Below are 22819 nucleotides of genomic sequence, written 5' to 3' on the forward strand. Positions count from 1 at the left end.
ACAACGGGAGAGGCCACAACAGTGAAAGGCCCGCGTACTGCTTAAAAAAAAAAAAAAAAAAAGGCCCCACAACTTTTTCTACAACCTCATCTCCTACACTCTCCCCCTTGCTCACTCATCGCCAGCCATTTGGCCTCCTGTGATAGAAGAGGCTTCCTTTCCTACTGTAGAGCCCTTGCATTGATGTTTCTTCTGCTGGGGTGCCCCGCTCTCCCCAGCTCTGCACATGGCTGACCTCTCTCGTCAATGAGGCTCAGCTCAAACATCATCTCTTTAGTGAGGCCTTCCTTGGCCCTTCCAAACCAAATCATCACCTCTCCCTTCTGTACTCTGTCACAGCATCTGCTTCATATTGTTCACAGCTCTTATTACTACCTGAATTTATTTTGTTTACTTATTTATTGACCATTTCTCCCATCAGTCTGTGTTTTCCAGAAAAACAGGGACCTTTTCTGTCATGTTCACCATAGTGACTCCACTGCCTGACACAAAGTAGACATTCAATAAATATCCTTTTCATGAATGAATGGTTTCTTAACTAGTTCCACTGTTACTTACCTAAGCTGGGTCAGACACTTGACTCTGTGCTTTAGCTTCTCCAGCTTTAAGATGGTAACAAGAGATTATGCCATCTAACTCATTTTCAGCATGGAGGAGAAAAAGTGTTATCTTTATATCTGGAAATATTACTCCTGAATAATGTAATGCTATAAAACAAACAAGTATGTAGGAGGTATAGTAGGTATACAATGAAAGTGTTCCTTACCTATTATCAGATAAGATTCTGGATTTTTTGAAAATAATTTCTTTCTCTATTCCCTTTCATATTTCTAGAAAGTGACTGAGATATACCAGTTCAAATTCAAATACACAAAAGAAGGAGCCACTATGGAGTTTGACAGGTAGAATCTAATTGTTTAATGAACATGCGAAATATGTAGGATTGAGGTAAACATAAGCTTCTTGAGGCCAGAGATAGGTCTTATACTGCCTTTGTAACTTCCCCAACAATCCCACAAAAACCACTATTATGAAAAGGAACTGTAAAAATTGTTTAAATTTCTGAAATCCATAGATGAAGCCAGTAGGAGAAGAGGCTTCCTTTGCAAATTCTTTCCTTCTTCTCCTATAGGTGATATTAGTAGGGTCTAAAGGCAGTTTAGTGGTTAAGAGTCCTAATTCCTAAGGCAGAAAGATCTAGCTTGGAACCCCAGCTCTGACTATTACTGGTCATTTAACTTTGGACAGAATAATCAACCTCCCTAAATATTAGTATTCTCATCTGCAGAGTGGAATTAATAATATCTACTTCATATGGTTACTGTGATTATTAAATTATAACGCATATACAAAGCTTTACCCATGCCTGGCACATAATAAACACACAGTAAATTGTACCTAGTGGTGGGGATGGTGGTGGTCTTTGGAGGCAATGGTGGTTGGTGGTTGGCACAGCAGTAGAAATTATATTAATGAGGCTGTCTATGTGGTGTTGATTGAATAACTCCATGAGGCTCTATCTAGCCACTAATTCAAAGTTTCTCAATTGCTATGCCAAGATATTAATGCTTTTTACCCTCAATATAGCCAGATCAGGACTGGGGTAGATGAAACCCCTGAGCTATTTACCTATAGACACAAATATTCTCATCTGTTTACCCTAATATGTCATACAAATATAATTATCTATGTGTCCCTGTATGGAAAAGACTGGAAAGCACTGCATTTTCCTATCAAGTCTGAAATTCCAAGTTTTAGGTATACTAATGGGTTAAATAGCAAGGACAAGGACATTTACTTCAGAAGGTCCTTAGTGAAGATGGAGGTGTTTTGTTGAGGAGCAACATTTATTCCCCTCCCAGTAGCTTTTGGATTCAGATAGAGCTAAGTATTGCTGATGAGATGGAACAGAAGTGGGGAGGGTGGATGATGGAGAAAAGCCTTGGGTGGTAGAAAGCTGCACCTCAGGGGGATGAGTTTCTCTGAAAGGAATAACACTGAAGAGAAATGTGGCCTAATTCTCAATTTTCCATACTATTAGCTCTGTCTCATCATTTATTATTACAAGTTTAATGATTTCTCTCCAAGATTCACACCCTTAATTATCCTCTCATTTGTAAAATTTACAGACAGCATTAGGATGTGAAGAGGAAGTAAGTTCTAGGAACAAGAATTAAGGTACTAACCATTAGCTAACATCTGTATAACACTTTACAGATTGTTCAGCAGTTTTCACACATATTCTCTCACATAAAACAGCTGCCTCTTACTCTCTAAAATTCAAACATAAGTACAACTGACAAGCAGATTAATCTCTTTTGTTACGAAGGCACATAAGTCTAGAGGTGAACAGTAAAACAGAAATGGCCAGGTCTGGGACTTCCCTGGTGGTCCAGTGGTTAAGAGTCCATGCTCCCAATGCAGGAGGACCGGGTTCGATCCTGGTCAGGGAACTAGATCCCACATGCCGCAACTAAAAGTTCTCTCACGCCGCAACGAAGATCCCGCGTACCGCAACTAAGGCCTGGCACAGCCAAATAAATAAATAAACATTTTAAAAAAGAAAAAAGAAGAAATGGCCAAATCTTTCTGCTACTAAGGGGAAGAGAAGGTAATGCATACATGACCAAAGGTGGGCATTTGTTCAAGTGATTGTTCATACAAAATTACCTTATCATCTCTTCTATAGTAAAGAAAAATTTCCTTTTAAAGGAGTACAAGGAAGTCTTGAAAATGATTTTACATGAGTATGATTTTATGAATATGGTGTACACTGAAGGATCCCATGTGCTACATGGCTAGAGCCCCTCCCTCTCATTACCCATTTCAAATTGGTTAAATCCTGGTAGACAAAACTTTAAAATTTTCAAAACTGAAAAAGGAGCAAATGTGATTCCTTAATGTTTGTTTTATGAATTCACACTATCTCTAGTAGTTCAATTACTAAGGATTATTTTTCAGTATTGAGAAAGGCCTTGTAAAAAAATATATTGCAGTCATAGTCCTTGGAAACTACTCAAATGTGAGACTAATTGGGGAAAAATTTTGGAGAGAAATAAAAAGTGTTTAGAGTTGGAAGGTAATTTAGTCCAACTTGTCCATTCATTCATTAATACAACAAATGTTTATTGAGTACTTAATATAGTTGGGCACTAAACTTAGTACAGTGGAGATGAAAAATATAGCCACTCATAGTCTAGAGGGGACATACAGTTACAAACAGGAGTGAGGTATAGGGATTACCAGGGAAGACTTCCCTGAAGAGATGACACATCAGATAGGTATTAAAGGATAAATTCAGTAGAGTCAGGAAAAGAAGCGGGAAAAGCACAGTACAAGCAAAGTGAACAGCACATACAAATGCACAGGAGTAAGAAGGAACTGGGTCGTAGTTGCAGATGAAGGTGGAGGTGAGTGTGTGGTTGGTTGTGAAAGGCATTGTACACACACTGTTCTCAAATTTGATTGAAAGGTGATGGATATAATAGAAGAAACTTAAGCAAGAGAATGACATGAGTGGATTTTCCTATTAGGATATTATTTTGGTAGTAGTGTGGAGAATGTTTTACAGTGTGGGCAAGAAGAAAAGCAGGAAGAATAATCAGTCATTGTCATAATCCATGTAAGAGTGAGAAGGGGATGCCTCTGAGAGATAACCAGATGGTACAAAGGCCCAGAGCTGATGGTTGATTTAACTTGGAGAGGTATAGAAATGTGTGTAAGCTTATCTCACATAGGAGCTAACTGACATAGAGTGTCTAAGTGACTTGACTGGGGTCATTCAGCCAGTTAGCAGCAGAGCCAATATTAAATGTCAAGTCCATTGTTCTCACTATTATAGTATGCGGTTATTTGTAAATCAGATTTTAAAAAAATCAGGTCACATTGAAAATGTCTTAAGGGAACTTGCTACTTAAGAAATCCTTGGTATATACATTGCAAAAAGTACAATAACTCCTCTAATTTACATTCTAAAATAGTCTCAAGAGTGACCTGAGTTTAGTTAATATTTATCTGATCATATAGTAAAAAGTTTTGTTCTTTTTAAAATAGATTTTCAGTATTATATGTGATTGAAAAGTATGCTGTTTTTCTATGTGGTTATAGCAGGAGCACAACCTTCAAAAGTGGGACAAACAGTGAAGATATTAAGAAAGCCAGTGTTCTACTGATGCGTAAATTGTATATACTGATGCAGAACCTTGGACCCCTTCCTAATGATGTCTTACTTACTATGAAACTCCACTACTATAATGCAGGTAGGTGGGGACCTCTAGTCGAATTCCTTCTTCAGTGCTGAAGTAAGTATTTTGGATAAATAGAAGGATTTTGGCAAGCATTTGAAAGAGATGTCTGTTGTTACACATGAAAGATTATGCTGACTTGTTCTCCTGAAACTCAACAGTTTTCTTGGTTTTCTGCCCTTTTCATTTTGCAGTGACCCCACATGATTACCATCCCCCTGGTTTTAAAGAAGGGGTAAACTCACACTTCCTGCTGTTCGACGGGGAGCCTGTAAACCTGCAAGTGGGATTGGTCTCCACGGGCTTTCATAGCATGGAAGTAAAAGTCACAACCGAGGCCACCAGAGTGTCTGATTTGGAGAACAATCTCTTTCAGGAGAGCAGCACTACAGAGATCGCCCATCAGGGTCTAGACTGTGATGAAGAGGAAGAGGAATGCAACAATCACGTAAGGCAAAGCTGTAGCAACCCTCCACTGCTTCAGTTAAACCCAGTTGACGTTTTTCAGTTCATACACAGGTCATATCATAGTAACAGGATCCAATGGAGTGTGCCGGGTGTAAAAACTGAAACAAAACTAGCCCCTAACCTCGAGTCTTTATTCTAAAAAAGCACTATCTTCAAGAAGGAAATATACTCTGTTAGATGAAGTGGTCCATGGCTAGGAGAAAAAAAGACTTTCTAATATACTTCTTTTTATAAAAGGTACCCATGAATTTAGGAAATTTGGGATTTTCTATAACTTATAAAAGCATATTAAACATATTTAAAAATATTATATGTGTTTATTCGTACTCACTGCAAGTATAAGTAAGTTCTTGATTACTGGGGTAGAAAAGTGTTATGGATAAACCTAAGTCAGAGTGCATTCATTTTCACTGCTGTAGATTATTCTACTCTTGACAGACATTCTTTCTTCCTCTGCAATTGTTATAAACATTCATGTATACACCTCCTCATACACATATGCAAGAGTGTCTCCAGGGAATATACCAGAGTCCTAGGGCTTGCACATTTTCAACTTTATTAGCTAATGAAAAACTGTTCTCCAAAATGGTTGTACCAATTTATGCTCCACCAAAAGTGGAGGGCGTGCTCTACATTACTGTTAATACTTTTTTTTTTAAGTAATACTTTAAATTTTATTTATTTATGGCTGCATTGGGTCTTCATTGCTGCACGCGGGCTTTCTCTAGTTGCAGCGAGCGGGGCTACTCTTTGCTGGTGCGCAGGCTTCTCATTGCGGTGGCTTCTCTTGTTGTGGAGCACAGGCTATAGACATGCGGATTCAGTAGTTGTGGCTTGCGAGCTCTAGAGCGCAGGCTTAGTAGTTGTGGCGCATGCGATTAGTTGCTCTGCGGCATGTGGGATCTTCACGGACCAGGGCTCGAACCCGTGTCCCCTGCATTGTCAGGCAGATTCTTAACCAATGTGCCACCAGGGAAGTCCCCTTATCAATACTTAATTTTACCCAAGTTTATGTTTTCTGCCTAACTCCTGGATGTAACGGTAATGCTTCATGATTTGATTTTGATTTGCATTTCCCTGATTATTAATGAGTTTAAGCATCTTTTCATGTATATTGGCTGTTCCAGTTTTCTTATGTATAAAGTAACTGTTCAAGTCTTTCATGCATTTTTCTATTGGATTATTTATCTTTTCCTCATTTATTTAAAAATATGTTCTAAAGAATAATTATTTTTCATTATTTATGTTGCAATTTTTTTTCAGGTTTGTGGCTTGTCTCTTCACTTTCCTTAAGATGTTTTTTGCTAAGGAGAAGTTCTTAATTTTAATGTAGTCAACTCTTTTCCTCTATGTGCTTTTGGATATTAAGAAATTCTTCCTCATCTGAGTTCATTTTAAAAATTCTCTATTTTGTTACAAAAATTTTAAGGTTTTTCTTTTTACATTTTTATTCCACTTGGAGTTTATTTTTATTTGTGGGGTAAGGTAGACCAGACCCCTTTTACATTTTAAAATCCAAGTGTAATATACATACAGAAAAATACATATATCATAGTGATACAGCTCAATAAATACTCACAAACTGAACACCAGGGCTGGGATGAGAGTGAGGCAAACAAGGTAAGAGTGAGTACCACCTTAAATATTACTTCCTAGGTATCTTGTTTGCCTCACCCCATTCCAGCCCTACTGAATACACATGTGAAATCAGCACCAAGATCAAGAAACAAAATACTACCAGCACCTTGAGAAAACTCAGTCTTACTTTGCAGTCACTGTTCTGCTCAACAGGAGTATCTCTATCCAGGCTTCTATTAGCATAGATTAGTTTCTCTTGTTTTTTATTTTATAGATGTGGAATCATGGAGTATGAAACATTTTTCACTGCTTTGAACATTCCGAACATGTTTTTTAGTGAAATATATACACATTTCTGGAGGGAATAGATTTACTAGGAGTAGAATTGCTGGGTCACAGGATATGAGTACATTTAGCTTTAATAGATACTACAAAACAATTTCCAAAGGGCTTGTGCCAATTTACACTTCCATCAGCAAGTTTTGGTTGCCCCACATCCTCACCAACTGTTGGCATTTTCCATCTTTTTAATTTTAGCCATTCTGGTGGGTGTGTAGTGGTAGGTCATTGTGGTTTTAATTTGTAGTTTCCTGATGACTAATGAAGATGAACACCTTTTCACATGTTTATTGGCCATGTTGGATGTCCTCTTTTGTGAAATGTCTTTTCAAGTCATTTGTCATTTTTCTATTGGGTTCTGTTGGGTTTGTCTTTCATTCTTATGGATTTGTAGGAGTTCTGAATATATATTCCACATATAAGTCCTTTGTCAGATACATGTATTGTGAATATCTCTTCAACTTTCTAACTTGCCTTTTTACTCTCTTAACGGTGTATTGTGATGAACAGAATATTAATTTTAATATAGTTCAACTTATCAATCTTTTCGGCTACCTTTGGCAGTTTTTATTTAAAAAATTTTATCCACTCTAAAGTTTACAGAGATGTACTCTCTGTTTTTCTCTAACAAGGAGAAATAGCTGCAGAAACAGAAGTGATTTTTAAAATTATAAGATACCTCCATGAATAACATCATACCAAAAAATATAAATAACTGACCTTTCTCTCCCCTATCTTCAAGTATTTATATATTTTGGTATGACGTTATTCATGGAGGTCTCATAATTTTAAAAATTGCTTCTGCTTCTGTAGTTATTTCCCTGTTTTTATATCTGGTATTTATTTGTCCCCATTTGTTTTTCTTGATTAGATTGGCCCCAAATAGTATTTTTTATTACTCTTTTCAAAGTCATCTTTTAGTTATGCTGATCTCTTCTGTTGCTTTGTTTTTCTATTTTGCTCATGTTTTGTTTTTATCTTTGCCTTCTTCTATTTCTCTGGTTTGGTTTTGTCTCCCTTATTCCAAACTGATCTCTCCATCAATATATAGACATATATATTCTATGAGTACCTCGAATTCAGTATCAAATGGAATTTCAACTTCTTACCAAACATGCTCTTCTTCCTCCCAGGTTCCTTATCTTTGTATTTCATTAAAACATTACCAAGCAGCCTGACCAGGAATGTGTTCAACTCCTATTTTCTTCTCACTTTTCACAGCCTTTTGGTTACCATTTCCGTCTGTTTTGTGTCTGAAATACTTCTCCAGTCTGGCCCTATTGCCATTGTACTGATTCAGGCTGTCATCATTGCTTTCTTGGTGAAGGACAGCTGAGCCTCCTAACTGAATCTCCCTGATGTCAGCATTGCCCCTCTAATTTGTCTTCCAGAGTGCCAGAGAGTGAGGGTACTAAAACTATGATGATCATTTTCAAATATTTCAAGTTGATTTATTTTGTGTAATTTCAAAGGTCAGAATGAGAGCCAGAAAATGAAAATTACATTGGCTGGGTGAGGTGTGCAGAAGTTGATTTTGGCTCAAGAGAAGGAAGAACTTTCTCTTTAAAAATTTTAAAGCAATATCATAATGATATTAAAGTAATTTAAAAAGCAGTGCAAATCTTCCAGCTGTCCCACCATCCCAACCCATCCATACTGTTTTCTTTCTTTCTTTTTTTTTTTTTTTTTTGGCCACACCACAGCATGTGGGATCTTAGTTCCCTACCCAGGGATCAAATCTGTGCCCCCTGCAGTGGAAGCACAGAGTCTTAACTGCTGGACTGCCAGGGAAGTCCCTGTTTTCATTTTTATATGTTCCATCCCATCTAGTCATTTTCCACAGATATACATATTTATACATGATTTTAATCGTGGTATGAATATAAGTTTGTTTTATTGATAATTTTATACCTAATATTAATTTTATAACTATGTCCTACCTTACTCTTCATATTTTTTATTTTAATGAACTTTTTTTTCCATTTAGGTATTATACCATTTTCCTACATTGAACATTTAAGTTAATTCCTGATTTTACTGTTATAAATGGTGGTGTAATAAAATACCTTTGTATGTATGGCAGAATTTTCCCTTATTTTCTTTTTTTTAATTTTTTTTATTTTTTTAATTTTATTATTTTTTTTATTAGTTATTGCTTTATAACAAAGTGAATCAGTCATACATATACATCTGTTCCCACATCCCTTCCCTCATGCATCTCCCTCCCTCCCACCCTCCCCATCCCACCCCTCCAGGCGGTCACAAAGCACCGAGCTGATCTCCCTGTGCTCTGCGGCTGCTTCCCACTATCTAGCTACCTTACGTTTGGTAGTGTATATATGTCCATGCCTCTCTTTCGCTTTGTCACAGCTTACCCTTCCCCCTCCCCATATCCTCAGGTCCATTCTCAAGTAGGTCTGTGTCTTTATTCCCGTTTTACCCCTAGGTTCTTCATGACATTTTTTTAAAAATTCCATATATATGTGTTAGCATACGGTATTTGTCTTTCTCTTTCTGACTTACTTCACTCTGTATGACAGACTCTAGGTCTATCCACCTCATTACAAATAGCTCAGTTTTGTTTCTTTTTATGGCTGAGTAATATTCCATTGTATATATGTGCCACATCTTCTTTATCCATTCATCCGATGATGGACACTTAGGTTGTTTCCAGCTCCAGGCTATTGTGAATAGAGCTGCAATGAACATTTTGGTACATGTCTCTTTTTGAATTATGGTTTTCTCAGGGTATATGCCTAGTAGTGGGATTGCTGGATCATATGGTAGTTCTATTTTTAGTTTTTTAAGGAACCTCCATAATGTTCTCCATAGTGGCTGTACCAATTCACTTTCCCACCAGCAGTGCAAGAGTGTTCCCTTTTCTCCACACCCTCTCCAGCATTTATTGTTTCTAGATTTCTTGATGATGGCCATTCTGACTGGTGTGAGATGATATCTCATTGTAGTTTTGATTTGCATTTCTCTAATGATTAATGATGTTGAGCATTCTTTCATGTGTTTGTTGGCAGTCTGTATATCTTCTTTGGAGAAATGCCTATTTAAGTCTTCTGCCCATTCTTGGATTGGGTTGTTTGTTTTTTTGCTATTGAGCTGCATGAGCTGTTTATAAATTTTGGAGATTAATCCTTTGTCAGTTGCTTCATTTGCAAATATTTTTCCCCATTCTGACGGTTGTCTTTTGGTCTTCTTTATGGTTTCCTTTGCTGTGCAAAAGCTTTGAAGTTTCATTAGGTCCCATTTGTTTATCTTTGTTTTTATTTCCATTTCTCTAGGAGGTGGGTCAAAAAGGATCTTGCTGTGATTTATGTCATAGAGTGTTCTGCCTATGTTTTCCTCTAAGAGTTTGATAGTTTCTGGCCTTACATTTAGGTCTTTAATCCATTTTGAGCTTATTTTTGTGTATGGTGTTAGGGAATGATCTAATCTCATACTTTTACATGTCCCTGTCCAGTTTTCCCAGCACCACTTATTGAAGAGGCTGTCCTTTCTCCACTGTACATTTCTGCCTCCTTTATCAAAGATAAGGTGACCATATGTGCATGGGTTTATCTCTGGGCTTTCTATCCTGTTCCATTGATCTATCTTTCTGTTTTTGTGCCAGTACCACACTGTCTTGATTACTGTAGCTTTGTAGTATAGTCTGAAGTCAGGGAGCCTGATTCCTCCAGCTCCGTTTTTCGTTCTCAAGATTGCTTTGGCTATTCGGGGTCTTTTGTTTTTCCAAACAAATTTTGAAATTTTTTGTTCTAGTTCTGTGAAAAATGCCAGTGGTAGTTTGATAGGGATTGCATTGAATCTGTAGATTGCTTTGGGTAGTAGAGTCATTTTCACAATATTGATTCTTCCAATCCAGGAGCATGGTATATCTCTCCATCTATTTGTATCATCTTTAATTTCTTTCATCAGTGTCTTATAATTTTCTGCATACAGGTCTTTTGTCTCCTTAGGTAGGTTTATTCCTAGATATTTTATTCTTTTTGTTGCAATGGTAAATGGGAGTGTTTTCTTGATTTCATTTTCAGATTTTTCATCATTAGTGTACAGGAATGCCAGAGATTTCTGTGCATTAATTTTGTATCCTGCTACTTTACCAAATTCATTGATTAGCTCTAGTAGTTTTCTGGTAGCATCTTTAGGATTCTCTATGTATAGTGTCATGTCATCTGCAAACAGTGACAGCTTTACTTCTTCTTTTCCAATTTGGATTCCTTTTATTTCCTTTTCTTCTCTGATTTCTGTGGCTAAAACTTCCAAAACTAAGTTGAATAAGAGTGGTGAGAGTGGGCAGCCTTGTCTTGTTCCTGATCTTAGTGGAAATGGTTTCAGTTTTTCACCATTGAGGACAATGTTGGCTGTGGGTTTGTCATATATGGCCTTTATTATGTTGAGGAAAGTTCCCTCTATGCCTACTTTCTGCAGGGTTTTTATCATAAATGGGTGTTGAATTTTGTCGAAAGCTTTCTCTGCATCTATTGAGATGATCATATGGTTTTTCTCCTTCAACTTGTTAATATGGTGTATCACATTGATTGATTTGCGTATATTGAAGAATCCTTGCATTCCTGGAATAAACCCCACTTGATCATGGTGTATGATCCTTTTAATGTGCTGTTGGATTCTGTTTGCTAGTATTTTGTTGAGGATTTTTGCATCTATGTTCATCAGTAATATTGGCCTGTAGTTTTCTTTCTTTGTGACATCCTTGCCTGGTTTTGGTATCAAGGTGATGGTGGCCTCATAGAATGAGTTTGGGAGTGTTCCTTCCTCTGAAATTGTTTGGAAGAGTTTGAGAAGGATGGGTGTTAGCTCTTCTCTAAATGTTTGATAGAATTCCCCTGTGAAGCCATCTGGTCCTGGGCTTTTGTTTGTTGGAAGATTTTTAATCACAGTTTCAATTTCAGTGCTTGTGATTGGTCTATTCATATTTTCTATTTCTTCCTGATTCAGTCTTGGCAGGTTGTGCATTTCTAAGAATTTGTCCATTTCTTCCAGGTTGTCCATTTTATTGGCATAGAGTTGCTTGTAGTAATCTCTCATGATCTTTTGTATTTCTGCAGTGTCAGTTGTTACTTCTCCTTTCCCTTATTTTCTAAGGGTATAGTATCAGGACTGAAATTTACAGAGCCTGAAAATTTGTATAGCTCTCAAATGAGTATTATCATTTTCCAGAAGCTTCCAGCTTCTCTACCTCCTCAGGATGGATTTTCTAAAAATGACAACTACTTGATAAAACTGACTGTCTTGAGAAGGGTGAACGCTTTGTCGACAGCTGTGTTCAAGTACAGGTAGATACTATGTTCAAGATAGAGTATAGATGATTGTCTCTAGGGTGTTGCAAGAGAAAATCATGATTTGGGGGGAAGGTTGAACTAGACTGACCTCTGAGGTCCCTTCCATGCTAAGATTCCCTGGGTTATATTTTGAATTCCTATTAAGAGCATAATGCCCTACTAAGCACTGTGAGGAAAATTAAGACATATAAAATATAGTTTCTACCTTTGAGAACTCTAGCTGAAGAGACAATATCTACATGATAAAAATAATACTGGAGAGTATATGAATGATAGAAATAATATTAACTAACAATACTGAGCATGATACTCAGGGCTTCACATGTATTATCACTTTAAATCTTCCCAGCTATTTTATGAGGTAGATTCTATTATTATCCTGATTTTACAAAGGAGAAAACTGAAACTTAGAGAAATTAGCCCAAGGCTACAGATACAGTGAATAAGTAGCAGGGCCAGAATTCAAATCAAGGCAGTTGGACTCCAAAGCCTGTGCTCTTAGGATACAGAAATAAAGGTAAACTGGCACTGGGTGGGAAGGTTTCACTGAGTTGATTTTATGGATACATCAGTTTGATTGGCAGAGATTAAGGCAGAGGACGTTCCAGGCAAGTTGGAAAGTACAGTGTGGTAGCATCAGAACTTCTGTCTCTATGATTTGGAATTCCAATTCTGAACCTTCCACATCTTTTCCTGTATCCTACCTGGCTTTGCTGAAATCTCTACTTTTCGTAAACTTTAACTCAAAGATTTTTAAAAGCTTTTTTAAATCATAAAATTTTTCTATTAAAATATAAAGTTTAAAAAATCTTGATCAAACAGCTTATACTGCTTTTTCACCAGTGATCCATAGTAAAGAAGTAATTTAACATAATCATCTTGTGAGGTTATTGTAAGATTGAAAAAAATATTTTAATACAATTTTCTTTTTCAGGTTATTTCTTATCTCAGTCACAGAAAGACAAATATAAAAGATTTCTACCAGTAGTTGAAATTATTCAGTATTTGTACTCTTCATTTTCTGGTGTGATCCTTAAGATCTGAAGAACAATGTAAAACTGAGATCATAGTTTGGCAATGGATTCAGAAATGATTAAAGGAGATAAACTTGAAATTTTAAATTTCTTAGATGATAAGAACTCTTAAAACCTAACTCCACTTGGAAAATAGGACACAGAACCCAAGTAAAGAGACCAAGGAATCCCAGGACAAAACAGGGTTATGTAGAACTGTCTGAAAAACCCTGTCCCAAATGTGTCCTTATTTTATCTACCTCTGTGACATCTTCAGGACAGGTCTTCCTTCCTTGTAGGGTTGGTTTAAGCTTAAGGCCTTAGGCAGTAAGGACACACAAACACAGTGGCACCTCACAGTACTCTGTGAAGTTGGACCTGTTTTCTCTGTTTCAGTCAGCTGGACGGATAGCAATAGACATATACACTAGAGAGAGACTCTTGGACAGGCTTCTTTAAAGAACTCACCTATGTGGTGACAATAACCACATGTTCTGGAATTGGTTGTAGAATCTTATTTAAATTTTATGCTAAGTTTAAATGCTGAGGGAAAAGTACTTCTTTCTAATAGAGGTAGTTAACCCAGGCTCCTTAAAGGACTAGTAATTACTGATACATCCAGACAGCTATAAAAAGATGGAGAGCTAATGTTGCACACATGTCTATTGTAGAGACTGATGGTCCTAGTTTATTAAGACATTACAGCTCTTTGGGAATTCGTATTTTTATCAGTTTTTAAGTGGGAATCCATAGGCTGTAATTTTCTAATTTCCTGAGCTTTTTATGAGTTTTTGTACCCTCAGAAAGGGTTGCTTTTTCTTTTTGATGAATTCCACAAAATAATACATATATTATAACAATATATGCATTTTTTCCCTGTGTGAAGGCCATTTTTTTCCCTGTGTGAAGGCCATTTCTTACCTTTTGTGCTAACACATTTGATTAAAGTGTAAATGATTTGTTTTTGAGAAATTAGAATGTAAAGTATATTGGTGCCAAAGTAAATGGCACCATTTAAGTGTGGACTAGAAAGGTATTTTCTGCAATTCCTTAGAATTGCTTTGTATTCTAGTCAGTGGATTAAAACAAGAGCCTTTTCATTCAGAATCTATTTTCTCCCACTAAACTCTGAACTGAAGTTTTGCATTTTTGAGGTATAGTCTGATGATTTTCATAGTATTACATCTCTTGAAGCATATATGCCTTGTTTGATACAATGTAGTGTTGGCAAGAATATCTTAGATTCTTGGAAATAGAGTTGATTATTGAAAACGTTGGAAGAGGCACATTATCTACAGAAAATATTCAGACTTAAAAACCACACATCATTCTCTCTTTATCATGGGGCTATAGTCCTTTTCACAAAGTTTCTTTTTGTCAAATAGGAAATTTTTTTCAATTAATTTTTCTGTTCTGCATTACAGAATATAATTGTTATCCTCTGTTAACCATGAAAAGAGGAATGAAAGTTGGTTGACTTTTCCATCAGTCATATAAGTCATCTCTTTTTTTAAATGAATCACTCTATAACATATCAGAGAATTATCTCCTTCTTTTGTGAGTGGGAAGAGCCATTCTGATGATCTGTGTATGTTTCATTTACATAAAGAATAAAAGAGTATATTGATATATATATATTACAACAGAAGAAAAGCATAGTGAGTAATCTTAGGTAATACCACTTTGGATGTTACTATTATTAAACCCTAGCATTAAAATAAGTAAGTTTTGTTTTTTTAAAAAAGGAGTAAGACTGAGAATGTTCTTTTTGGTTTAAAAAAAATGCCTGTAATAATCTGAAATAATACAATGTTATCATTATACTAAAACCAGTGTAATATTAGGCTCTATTTAGAGTTTTTTAAAAAATAAAGACTTTATTGAGATTTAGTCAATTACATATTGGAAAAAATATAATGATAATGTTACTTAATTATATAGAACTATATACAGTTGGCCAATTTTTCTAATACTTGTTATATGTGCTGCTAGTTTTCCATTTGAAGTTACATTGCCTGTTGGTAAACAGATGAGATTATGGTCTGTAACAAACCCAGGCATTGTAAGGAGAGTAATTCTTTTGGTATTTATATTAGGATCTCAAAATTGAGATTTAAGACTTCAGAAGATCAGTCCTTCAGACAATGATAAAGAGGAGCTAGAAACAGAAGTATATATATATCCTCTATGGAGCCACCACCTCAAATTTGCTTCTTCCTGTATGATGGAGGGCTCCTCCTGCTTTGATAACCAAATTCAGAACAAACAGAAACCTTATAGCTAATGGCACTGGTCTGACATTAAAACAAGTCTACACTTAGCTCATTGTGAAGAAAGTTTAAAATAATATTCTAAAATATTCTAATCAACCATAAGTTATCAACATTTATTCAGTCAGCAAATTTATATTGAAGCCTATCATGCTTGACTCACTGTACAAATGTAGTAGACACAAAGATAAACACGTCAAATCCCTGATTCAGAATCGCTCAGGAGAAATGGAACAAGTAGCTGTTATATAAATAACAATAATAATCAGCATAAAGTGCCTACAAAGGGCTTTATATACACATGGCTTCAATTGATCCCCACAACTTTGCATAACATTTTATAGCTGAAGGAACAGAAGTTCATAGACATTAAGTAGCATATCCAAGGTTGCCCAACTAGAAAGCATCAGAATCAGTATCAGAGAACCTAGGTCTCTCTGGCTCCAAAGCTCATCCTCAGTCCATTAAACCTTACATTCATTCATGTAGGAGAGAATGTTAAAAATCCCACAAGAGAGCAAAAATCCTATAGAATGATTAAATTCCACTTTTATTCATGAAGGAATAATGTAACAGACTTGCTCTCCTGTTATAAAAGATTAGGAAACTGGGTAAAATATATGAAGCAACTGTTTTCAGACATTAGATAACAGGAAGGGCAAAACATCCCTGACGGAAGAAAAACAAGATGTGCCTTAAAACTGCACCTTCCCTCAGGGGGTCCTTTCTGGACCACCGGTGTGGGAAGGGGGAACCCAAGCAGAGCATGGCATCTTGCTGGGTTGAAGAAATAGACAGGAGTTTGAGGAAGCTGAAGCACCTGGGGACAGAGTAGCAGAAGGGAGGGATCTACAGAGAGAAAGAGCTCCAGGAGTCATCACTGGCATCCCTTGAGTCTTTTGTTGAATATTCAGCTTCTCAGGTATGGGTTGAAATTCTACAAGGTTGGACACAGAAAACTATTGGGGGAACTGTAAAAGATTCTTAGAACTCTCACAAGACTGACAGATGTTCACATAACGATCCGTTATGTGGAGAGACCTTGTTGAACACCCGGAACATTCAATAGAGACTCCAGAAGGGTTACACCTTAGCATGAAAGCTAAACCAGTCCTTTAGTGAAGGCCTCCAAACAATTCTAACAGCTTAAAAACAAACCTTGAAAGGATCAAGCTTATTTGCCTGCCAAAATAACATTCAACACTTTTTAGAGGAAAACAAAATCCAAACACTCAACTATGTAAAATTCTTATTGTCCAGAATCCGATAACAACTCATTCACATGTAAAGCAGCAGAAAAACTGACCTATAACCAAGGAAAATTAGTCAATAGAAGGAGACCCAGAAATGCCAGCAATGATAAAATTAGCAGATAAGGACTTTAAAACAACTATTATACCAAGTGCAATAATAACCTATGTTTACACAAAAACATGTATACAAATGTTTATAGTGACATTATTTGTAATCTCCCCAAACTGGAAACAACCAAGATGTTCTTTAATGGGAGAATGGATAAATTTAAAATAAAAAAGAACAAACTACTGGTACCTGCAACATCATGGATCAGTTGCAAATACATCATGCTAAGTGAAAGAAGCCAGAATCAAAAGACTACATACTGTATGATTCTATTTATACAACATTTTTTTCTTGAACAGCTTTATTGAGTTATAATTCATATACCATACAAATTGCCCACTTAAAGTATACAATTCAATGGTTTTTAGTATGTTCAAAGAGTTGTGTAACTATCATCACAATCAATCTTAGAACATTTTCATCACCCCAGAAAGGAATCCCATACCCTTTAACTATCACCTCCCTATTTCCTCTTTCCGTCTCTCCCCCAAGTCTTAAGCAACCATTAATCTATTTTCTGTCTCTATAGATTTTCTTATTCTGGATATTTCATATAAGTGAAGTCACACAATATACTGTGTTTTGTGACTGGCTTCTTTCACTTAGCATTATGTTTTCAAGTTTCACCCATGAGGTAGCATGTATTGGTGCTTCATTCCTTTTTATGGCTGAATAATATTCCATTGTATGGGTAGACCACATGTTTATCTATTCATCAGTGATGGACAATTAGGTTGTTTCCACCTTTTGGCTATTATGAATAATGCTACTATAAACATTCATGTGGGACTTCCCTGGCGGTCCAGTGGTTAAGACTCCGTGCTTCCACTGCAAGGGGCATGGGTTCGATCCCTGGTCGGGGAACTAAGATCCTGCATCATGCCAACAACAACAACAACAAAACGAAAAAACATTCATGTACAAGTTTTTTGGAACACGTATTTTTAATCCTCTTGGGTATATGCCTAGAAGTGGCATTGCTGGGTCCTATTAACTCTGTTTAATCATTTGAAGAACTCCAAAACTGCCTCCTAAAGTGGCTGCACCATTTTATATTTCCCCCTGCAGTGTATGCAAGTTCTAATTTTCTTCACACCCACAACAAGACTTATGTCACTTTCTGATTCTAGCCATCCTAGTAGGTATGAAGTAACTGGTATCTTGTTGTTATGATTTCTATATCTGTAGCAACTAGTGATATCATTCTTTATTGTCCATTTATATATCTTTCATGGAGAAATGTTTATTCAGATATTTTGCCCATTTTTAAGTTAGGTTATTTGTAAACAACAGTAAAAATTGTTGAGGTGTAAAAATTCTTTATTTCCTGGTTACAGTCTCTTAACAGATGTATGACTTGGAAATATTTTCTCCCATTCTATGAGTTGTCTTTTCATTTTTATGATGGTGTCCTTTGAAGCACAAATGGTTTTTAATTTTGATCAAGTCCAAATTATCCATTTTTTTCTCTTGTTGCTTATGCTTTGTGCGATGTGTGTATGTGATATCCAAGAATCCTTTGCCAAATCCAAGGTCATGAAGATTTACTCCTTTGTTTCCTTCTAGGAGTTTTATAGTTTTAGCTCTTACATTTAGATCTTTGATACAGTTTGAGAGTCAATTCTAGTATATGGTGTGAGGTAAGAATCTGACAGCATGCTTTTGCATGTGGATATTCCAACACCATTTGTTCAAAAGACTGTTCTTTCTCCCTGAAATGGTCCTAGTGCTCTTGTCAAAATCAGTTGACCATAGACAGATGGTTTTATTTCTGGACTCTCAATTCTATTCCATTAGTCTATGTGTCTATCCTTATACCAGTACCACACTGTCTTGATTACCATTGTTTTGTAATAAGTTTTGAATCAAGTATGTGTCCTCCTACTTCCTTCTTTATTCTCAGGATTGTTTTGGTTATTCTGAGTTCTTTTCAATTTCATATGAATTTGAAAATCAGCTTGTCAATTTCTATAAAGAAGTCTGCTAGGATTCACATAGGGATGGCATTGAATCTCAAGATCAGTTTGGGGATTAATGACATTTTAATATTAAGCGTTTTGATCCATGAACATGGGATATTTATCCATTTATTTAGATTTTCTTTAATTTCTTTCAGCAATGTTAGTTGCACAAATCCTGTTAGTTCTGTTTCTCTGCAGAACCCTAGGTAATACACTTGCTGAACTTGTTAGTTCTAATAGTTTTTTAGTGGATTCTTTAGGATTTTCCACATACAAGATCATGTCATCTGCAAATAGATACACTTTTACTTCTTCCTTTCCAATCTGGATGCATTTTATTTCTTTTCCTTTTGTAATTGCCGTGGCTAGAACTTCCATTACAATGTTGAATAGAAGCGGTGAGAGTGGACAGCCTTGTCTTGTTCCTGATCTTAGGAGGAAAGCATCCAATGTTTCACCATTAGGTATGTTATTGACTATGCTTTTTTGGTAGGTGCCCTCTAACATGTTGAATAAGTTTCCTTCTATTCCTAGTTTCTTCAGTGTTGTTTTTTTTTAATCGTGAAAGGCTGTTGGATTTTGTCAAATGCTTTTTTTCTATTAAGATGATCAAGTGATTTTGATATGATGTATTACATTAATTGATTTTTACATATTAAACCAAGCTTGTATTTCTGGGATAAATTCCATTTGGTCATGGGAGATTATATATATATATATATATATATATATATATATATATATTTTTTTTTTTTTTTTTTTCCTGAATTCAGTTTGCTAAAATTTTGTTAAGGATTTTTATGTCCACATATATAAGATATATTAATCTATAGTTTTCTCTTCTTATGATGTCTTTGTCTAGTTTGGTATCAGGATAACACTGGCCTCATAAAATGAGTTGGGAAGTGTTCACTCCTTTTCTATAGTTTGTGGAGAGTTTGCATTAGTTTTTCTTTGAATTAAAATAAGCTAGCTGGGTCTGGGTTTTTCTTTCTGGGTAGTTTTAAACTTATTATTAATTCAGTCTCTTCACTTGTTATAGATCTATTTAGATTTTCTATTGATATTTCTTCTTGAGTCAGTTTTAGTGGTTTGTGTCTTTCTAGGAATTTATTATTTCAGCTATGTTATCTCTATTGACATATACCTGGTTGTAGTACTCCTTTATATACTGCTTTCTTATATTTTTGTAAAGTCAGTAGTAATGTTTGCTGTTTTGTTTTTATTTATTTATTTATATTTATTTATTTTTGGCTGCATGTGGGCTTTCTCTAGTTGCGGCACGCGGGGGGCTACTCTTCATTGTAGTGCACGGGCTTCTCATTGCGGTGGCATCTCTTGTTGTGGAGCATGGGCTCTAGGCACGTGGGCTTCAGTAGTTGTGGCACGTGGGCTCAGTAGTTGTGGCTCGCGGGCTCTAGAGCACAGGCTCAGTAGTTGTGGTGCACGGGCTTAGCTGCTTCCAGGCATGTGGGATCTTCCCGAACCAGGGCTCGAACCCGTGTCCCCTGCATTGGCAGGCGGATTCTTAACCACTGTGCCAACAGGGAAGCCCTGCTGTTTTATTTCTGATTCTAGTAATTGAGTCTTCTCTCTTGTTTTCTTGGCTACAGGTTTGTCAATTCTGTCAGTCTTTCAAAGAACCACCTTACGGATTCATCAGTTTTCTCTATTGTTTTTTGTATTCTCCATTTCATAAATTTCCAAAACAGTCTTTATTACCTTTCTTCTGCTTGTTTTAGATTTAGTTTGCACTTTTCCATCGTCTTAAGGAGGAAGTTTAGGTTCTTTGAGATCTTTCTTCTTTCTTAATATAGGCATTTACACCTATTAAATTCCCTCTAAGCACTGCTGTTTTAGCAGTGTTATGTTTTGTTCTGTTGTATCTTCTTTTTTATTCATCTCAAATGATTTTCTGACTTCTCTTTCAATTTCTTTTTCGACACATTGGTTATTTAGGAGTGTGTTGTTTAATTTTCATGTATTTGTGTGTTTCCTCGATTTTATTCTGTTCTTGATTTCTAATTTTATTCCACTGTAGTCAGATTGAACAATACATTAAATACACATTATTGAATTTCTCCAGGAGTCTCTTCTAACAGGTCTGAGGTGATATCTCATTGTGGTTTTGATTTGCATTTCCCTAATGAGCATCTTTTCATGTGCCTGTTGGTCATCTGCATTTCCTCTTTGGAAAAATGTCTATTTCTTCTGCCCATTTTTTAATCAGGTTGCTTGGTTTTTATGATGTTGAGTTATATAAGCTGTTTATATATGTTGGATATTAATCCTTTAGCTGTCATGTCATTTGCAAATATTTTCTCCCATTCTTGTTTATTTATTTATTATTATTATTTTTATCCTTTTAAATTTATTTGAGATTTGTTTTATGATTTAACATATGGTGTTTGCTGGGGAATGTTCCACATGCACTTGGGAAGAATGTATATTCTGCTGTTATTGGATATAGTGTTTTATAGATGTCTGTTAGGTCTAGTTGGTTTATACTATTTTTCAGTCCTTTTATTTCCTTATTAATCTTCTGTCTAGCTGTTCTACTCATTACTAAAATTGGGATATTGAAGTCCCCAACTGTTATTGTTGAATTGCCTGTTTCTCCCTTCACTTCTGTCAGTTTTTGCTTCATGTAATTTTGTGTTCTATTGTTAGGTGTGTATATATGTATATATGTTTATAATTATTTTATCTTCTTGATGGATTGGCCCTTTTATCATCATAAAATGTCCCTCATTATCTCCAGTAACAATCGCTGCCTTTTGATGGGATTGTTTAATCCATTCACACTAATGTTATTATTATTATTATTTTAAAGTCTTTATTGAATTCATTACAATATTGCTTCTGTTTTACGTCTTGGTTTTTTGGCTGCGAGGCATGCGGGATCCCAGATCCCCGACCAGGGATCGAACCTGCACCCCCTACAGTGGAAGGCAAAGCCTCAACCAGTGGACTGCCAGGGAAGTCCCTAATGTTATTATTGATAAAGTAGGATTTATGACTACCATTTTACTTTTCATTTTCTATGTGTTTGTCTTTTTTGTTCCTCTAGTCTCCTTTACTGCTTTCTTTTGTATTGAGTGAATATTTTTAATGAAGCATTTAAAATTAAACTTTTTCACTAATTTTTTTGTTTTTTTAATTGGTTACTCTATCATATACATCTTAACTCATCAGAATTAGCTTCAGGTTTATGCTAATTTAATTCCAGGGAGATTTAGCAGTGTTACTCCTATATAGCTCTATTCCCTTTCCCCCTTTTCTGTGGTATTATTGCTATTAATATTATACCTATAATGTTACACACCCAGCAGTACATTGTCATAATTATTACTCTGCCATCTGTAGTCATTTTCTTAGCCCAATGCAGCTTTGTTCCTACTCAAGTCCTTTGTGCTCATATTGGCACATATATTACACTTCCTTATGTTATAGATTGAACAATACATTAAATACACATTATTGAATTTCTCCAGGAGTCTCTTCTAACAGGTCTGAGGTGATATCTCATTGTGGTTTTGATTTGCATTTCCCTAATGAGCATCTTTTCATGTGCCTGTTGGTCATCTGCATTTCCTCTTTGGAAAAATGTCTATTTCTTCTGCCCATTTTTTAATCGGGTTGTTTGGTTTCTATGATGTTGAGTTATATAAGCTGTTTATATATGTTGGATATTAATCCTTTATCTGTCATGTCATTTGCAAATATTTTCTCCCATTCTGTAGGTTGTCTTTTCATTTTGTCGATGGTTTCCTTTGCTGTGCAAAAGCTTTTAAGTTTAATTAGCCCTCATTTGTTTATTTTTGCTTTTATTTCCTTTACTTTTGGGAGACGGATCCAAAAAATTATTGCTGTGATTTATGTCAAAGAGTGTTCTGTCTTTGTTTTCCTCTAGGAGTTTTATAGTATCCAGTCTTACATTTAGGTCTTTAATCCATTTGGAGTTTACTTTTGTAGATGGTGTTAGAGAATGTTCTAATTTCATTCTTTTACAGGTAGCTGTCCAGTTTTCCCAGTACCACTTATTGAAGAGACTGTCTTTTCTCCATTGTATATTTTCTTGCTTCCTATGTTGTAGTGAAATTTATTTCTTAAATAATAAGACTTGAAAGTCAAAATTAGTCCTTGATTGGTGGGCTGCAGAATGGATGTTGTATTAGCAGGCATGAAAACAACATTAATCTCATTGTACATCTCCGTCAGAGCTCTTGAGTGACCAGGTACATTGTCAATGAGCAATAATATTTTGAAAGG

The 22819-nt window shown here is 35.8% G+C and overlaps 1 protein-coding gene across 1 annotated transcript in view; it reads left to right on the forward strand.

Moving 5' to 3' along the window:
• HORMAD2 (HORMA domain containing 2) overlaps positions 1-22819 on the forward strand; it is a 73869-nt gene that overhangs the window by 16920 nt on the left and 34130 nt on the right. Inside the window, exons 7-9 of the mRNA XM_082640243.1 lie at positions 835-902; positions 4108-4259; positions 4439-4692. Of these exons, the coding sequence (XP_082496369.1) occupies positions 835-902; positions 4108-4259; positions 4439-4692 (474 nt within the window). The remainder of the gene's footprint in view (positions 1-834; positions 903-4107; positions 4260-4438; positions 4693-22819) is intronic.

The sequence above is a fragment of the Mesoplodon mirus genome (genome assembly GCF_964341445.2).
Source record: "Mesoplodon mirus genome assembly, chromosome: 13".
In the NCBI taxonomy this organism is placed as follows: Eukaryota; Metazoa; Chordata; class Mammalia; order Artiodactyla; family Ziphiidae; genus Mesoplodon; species Mesoplodon mirus.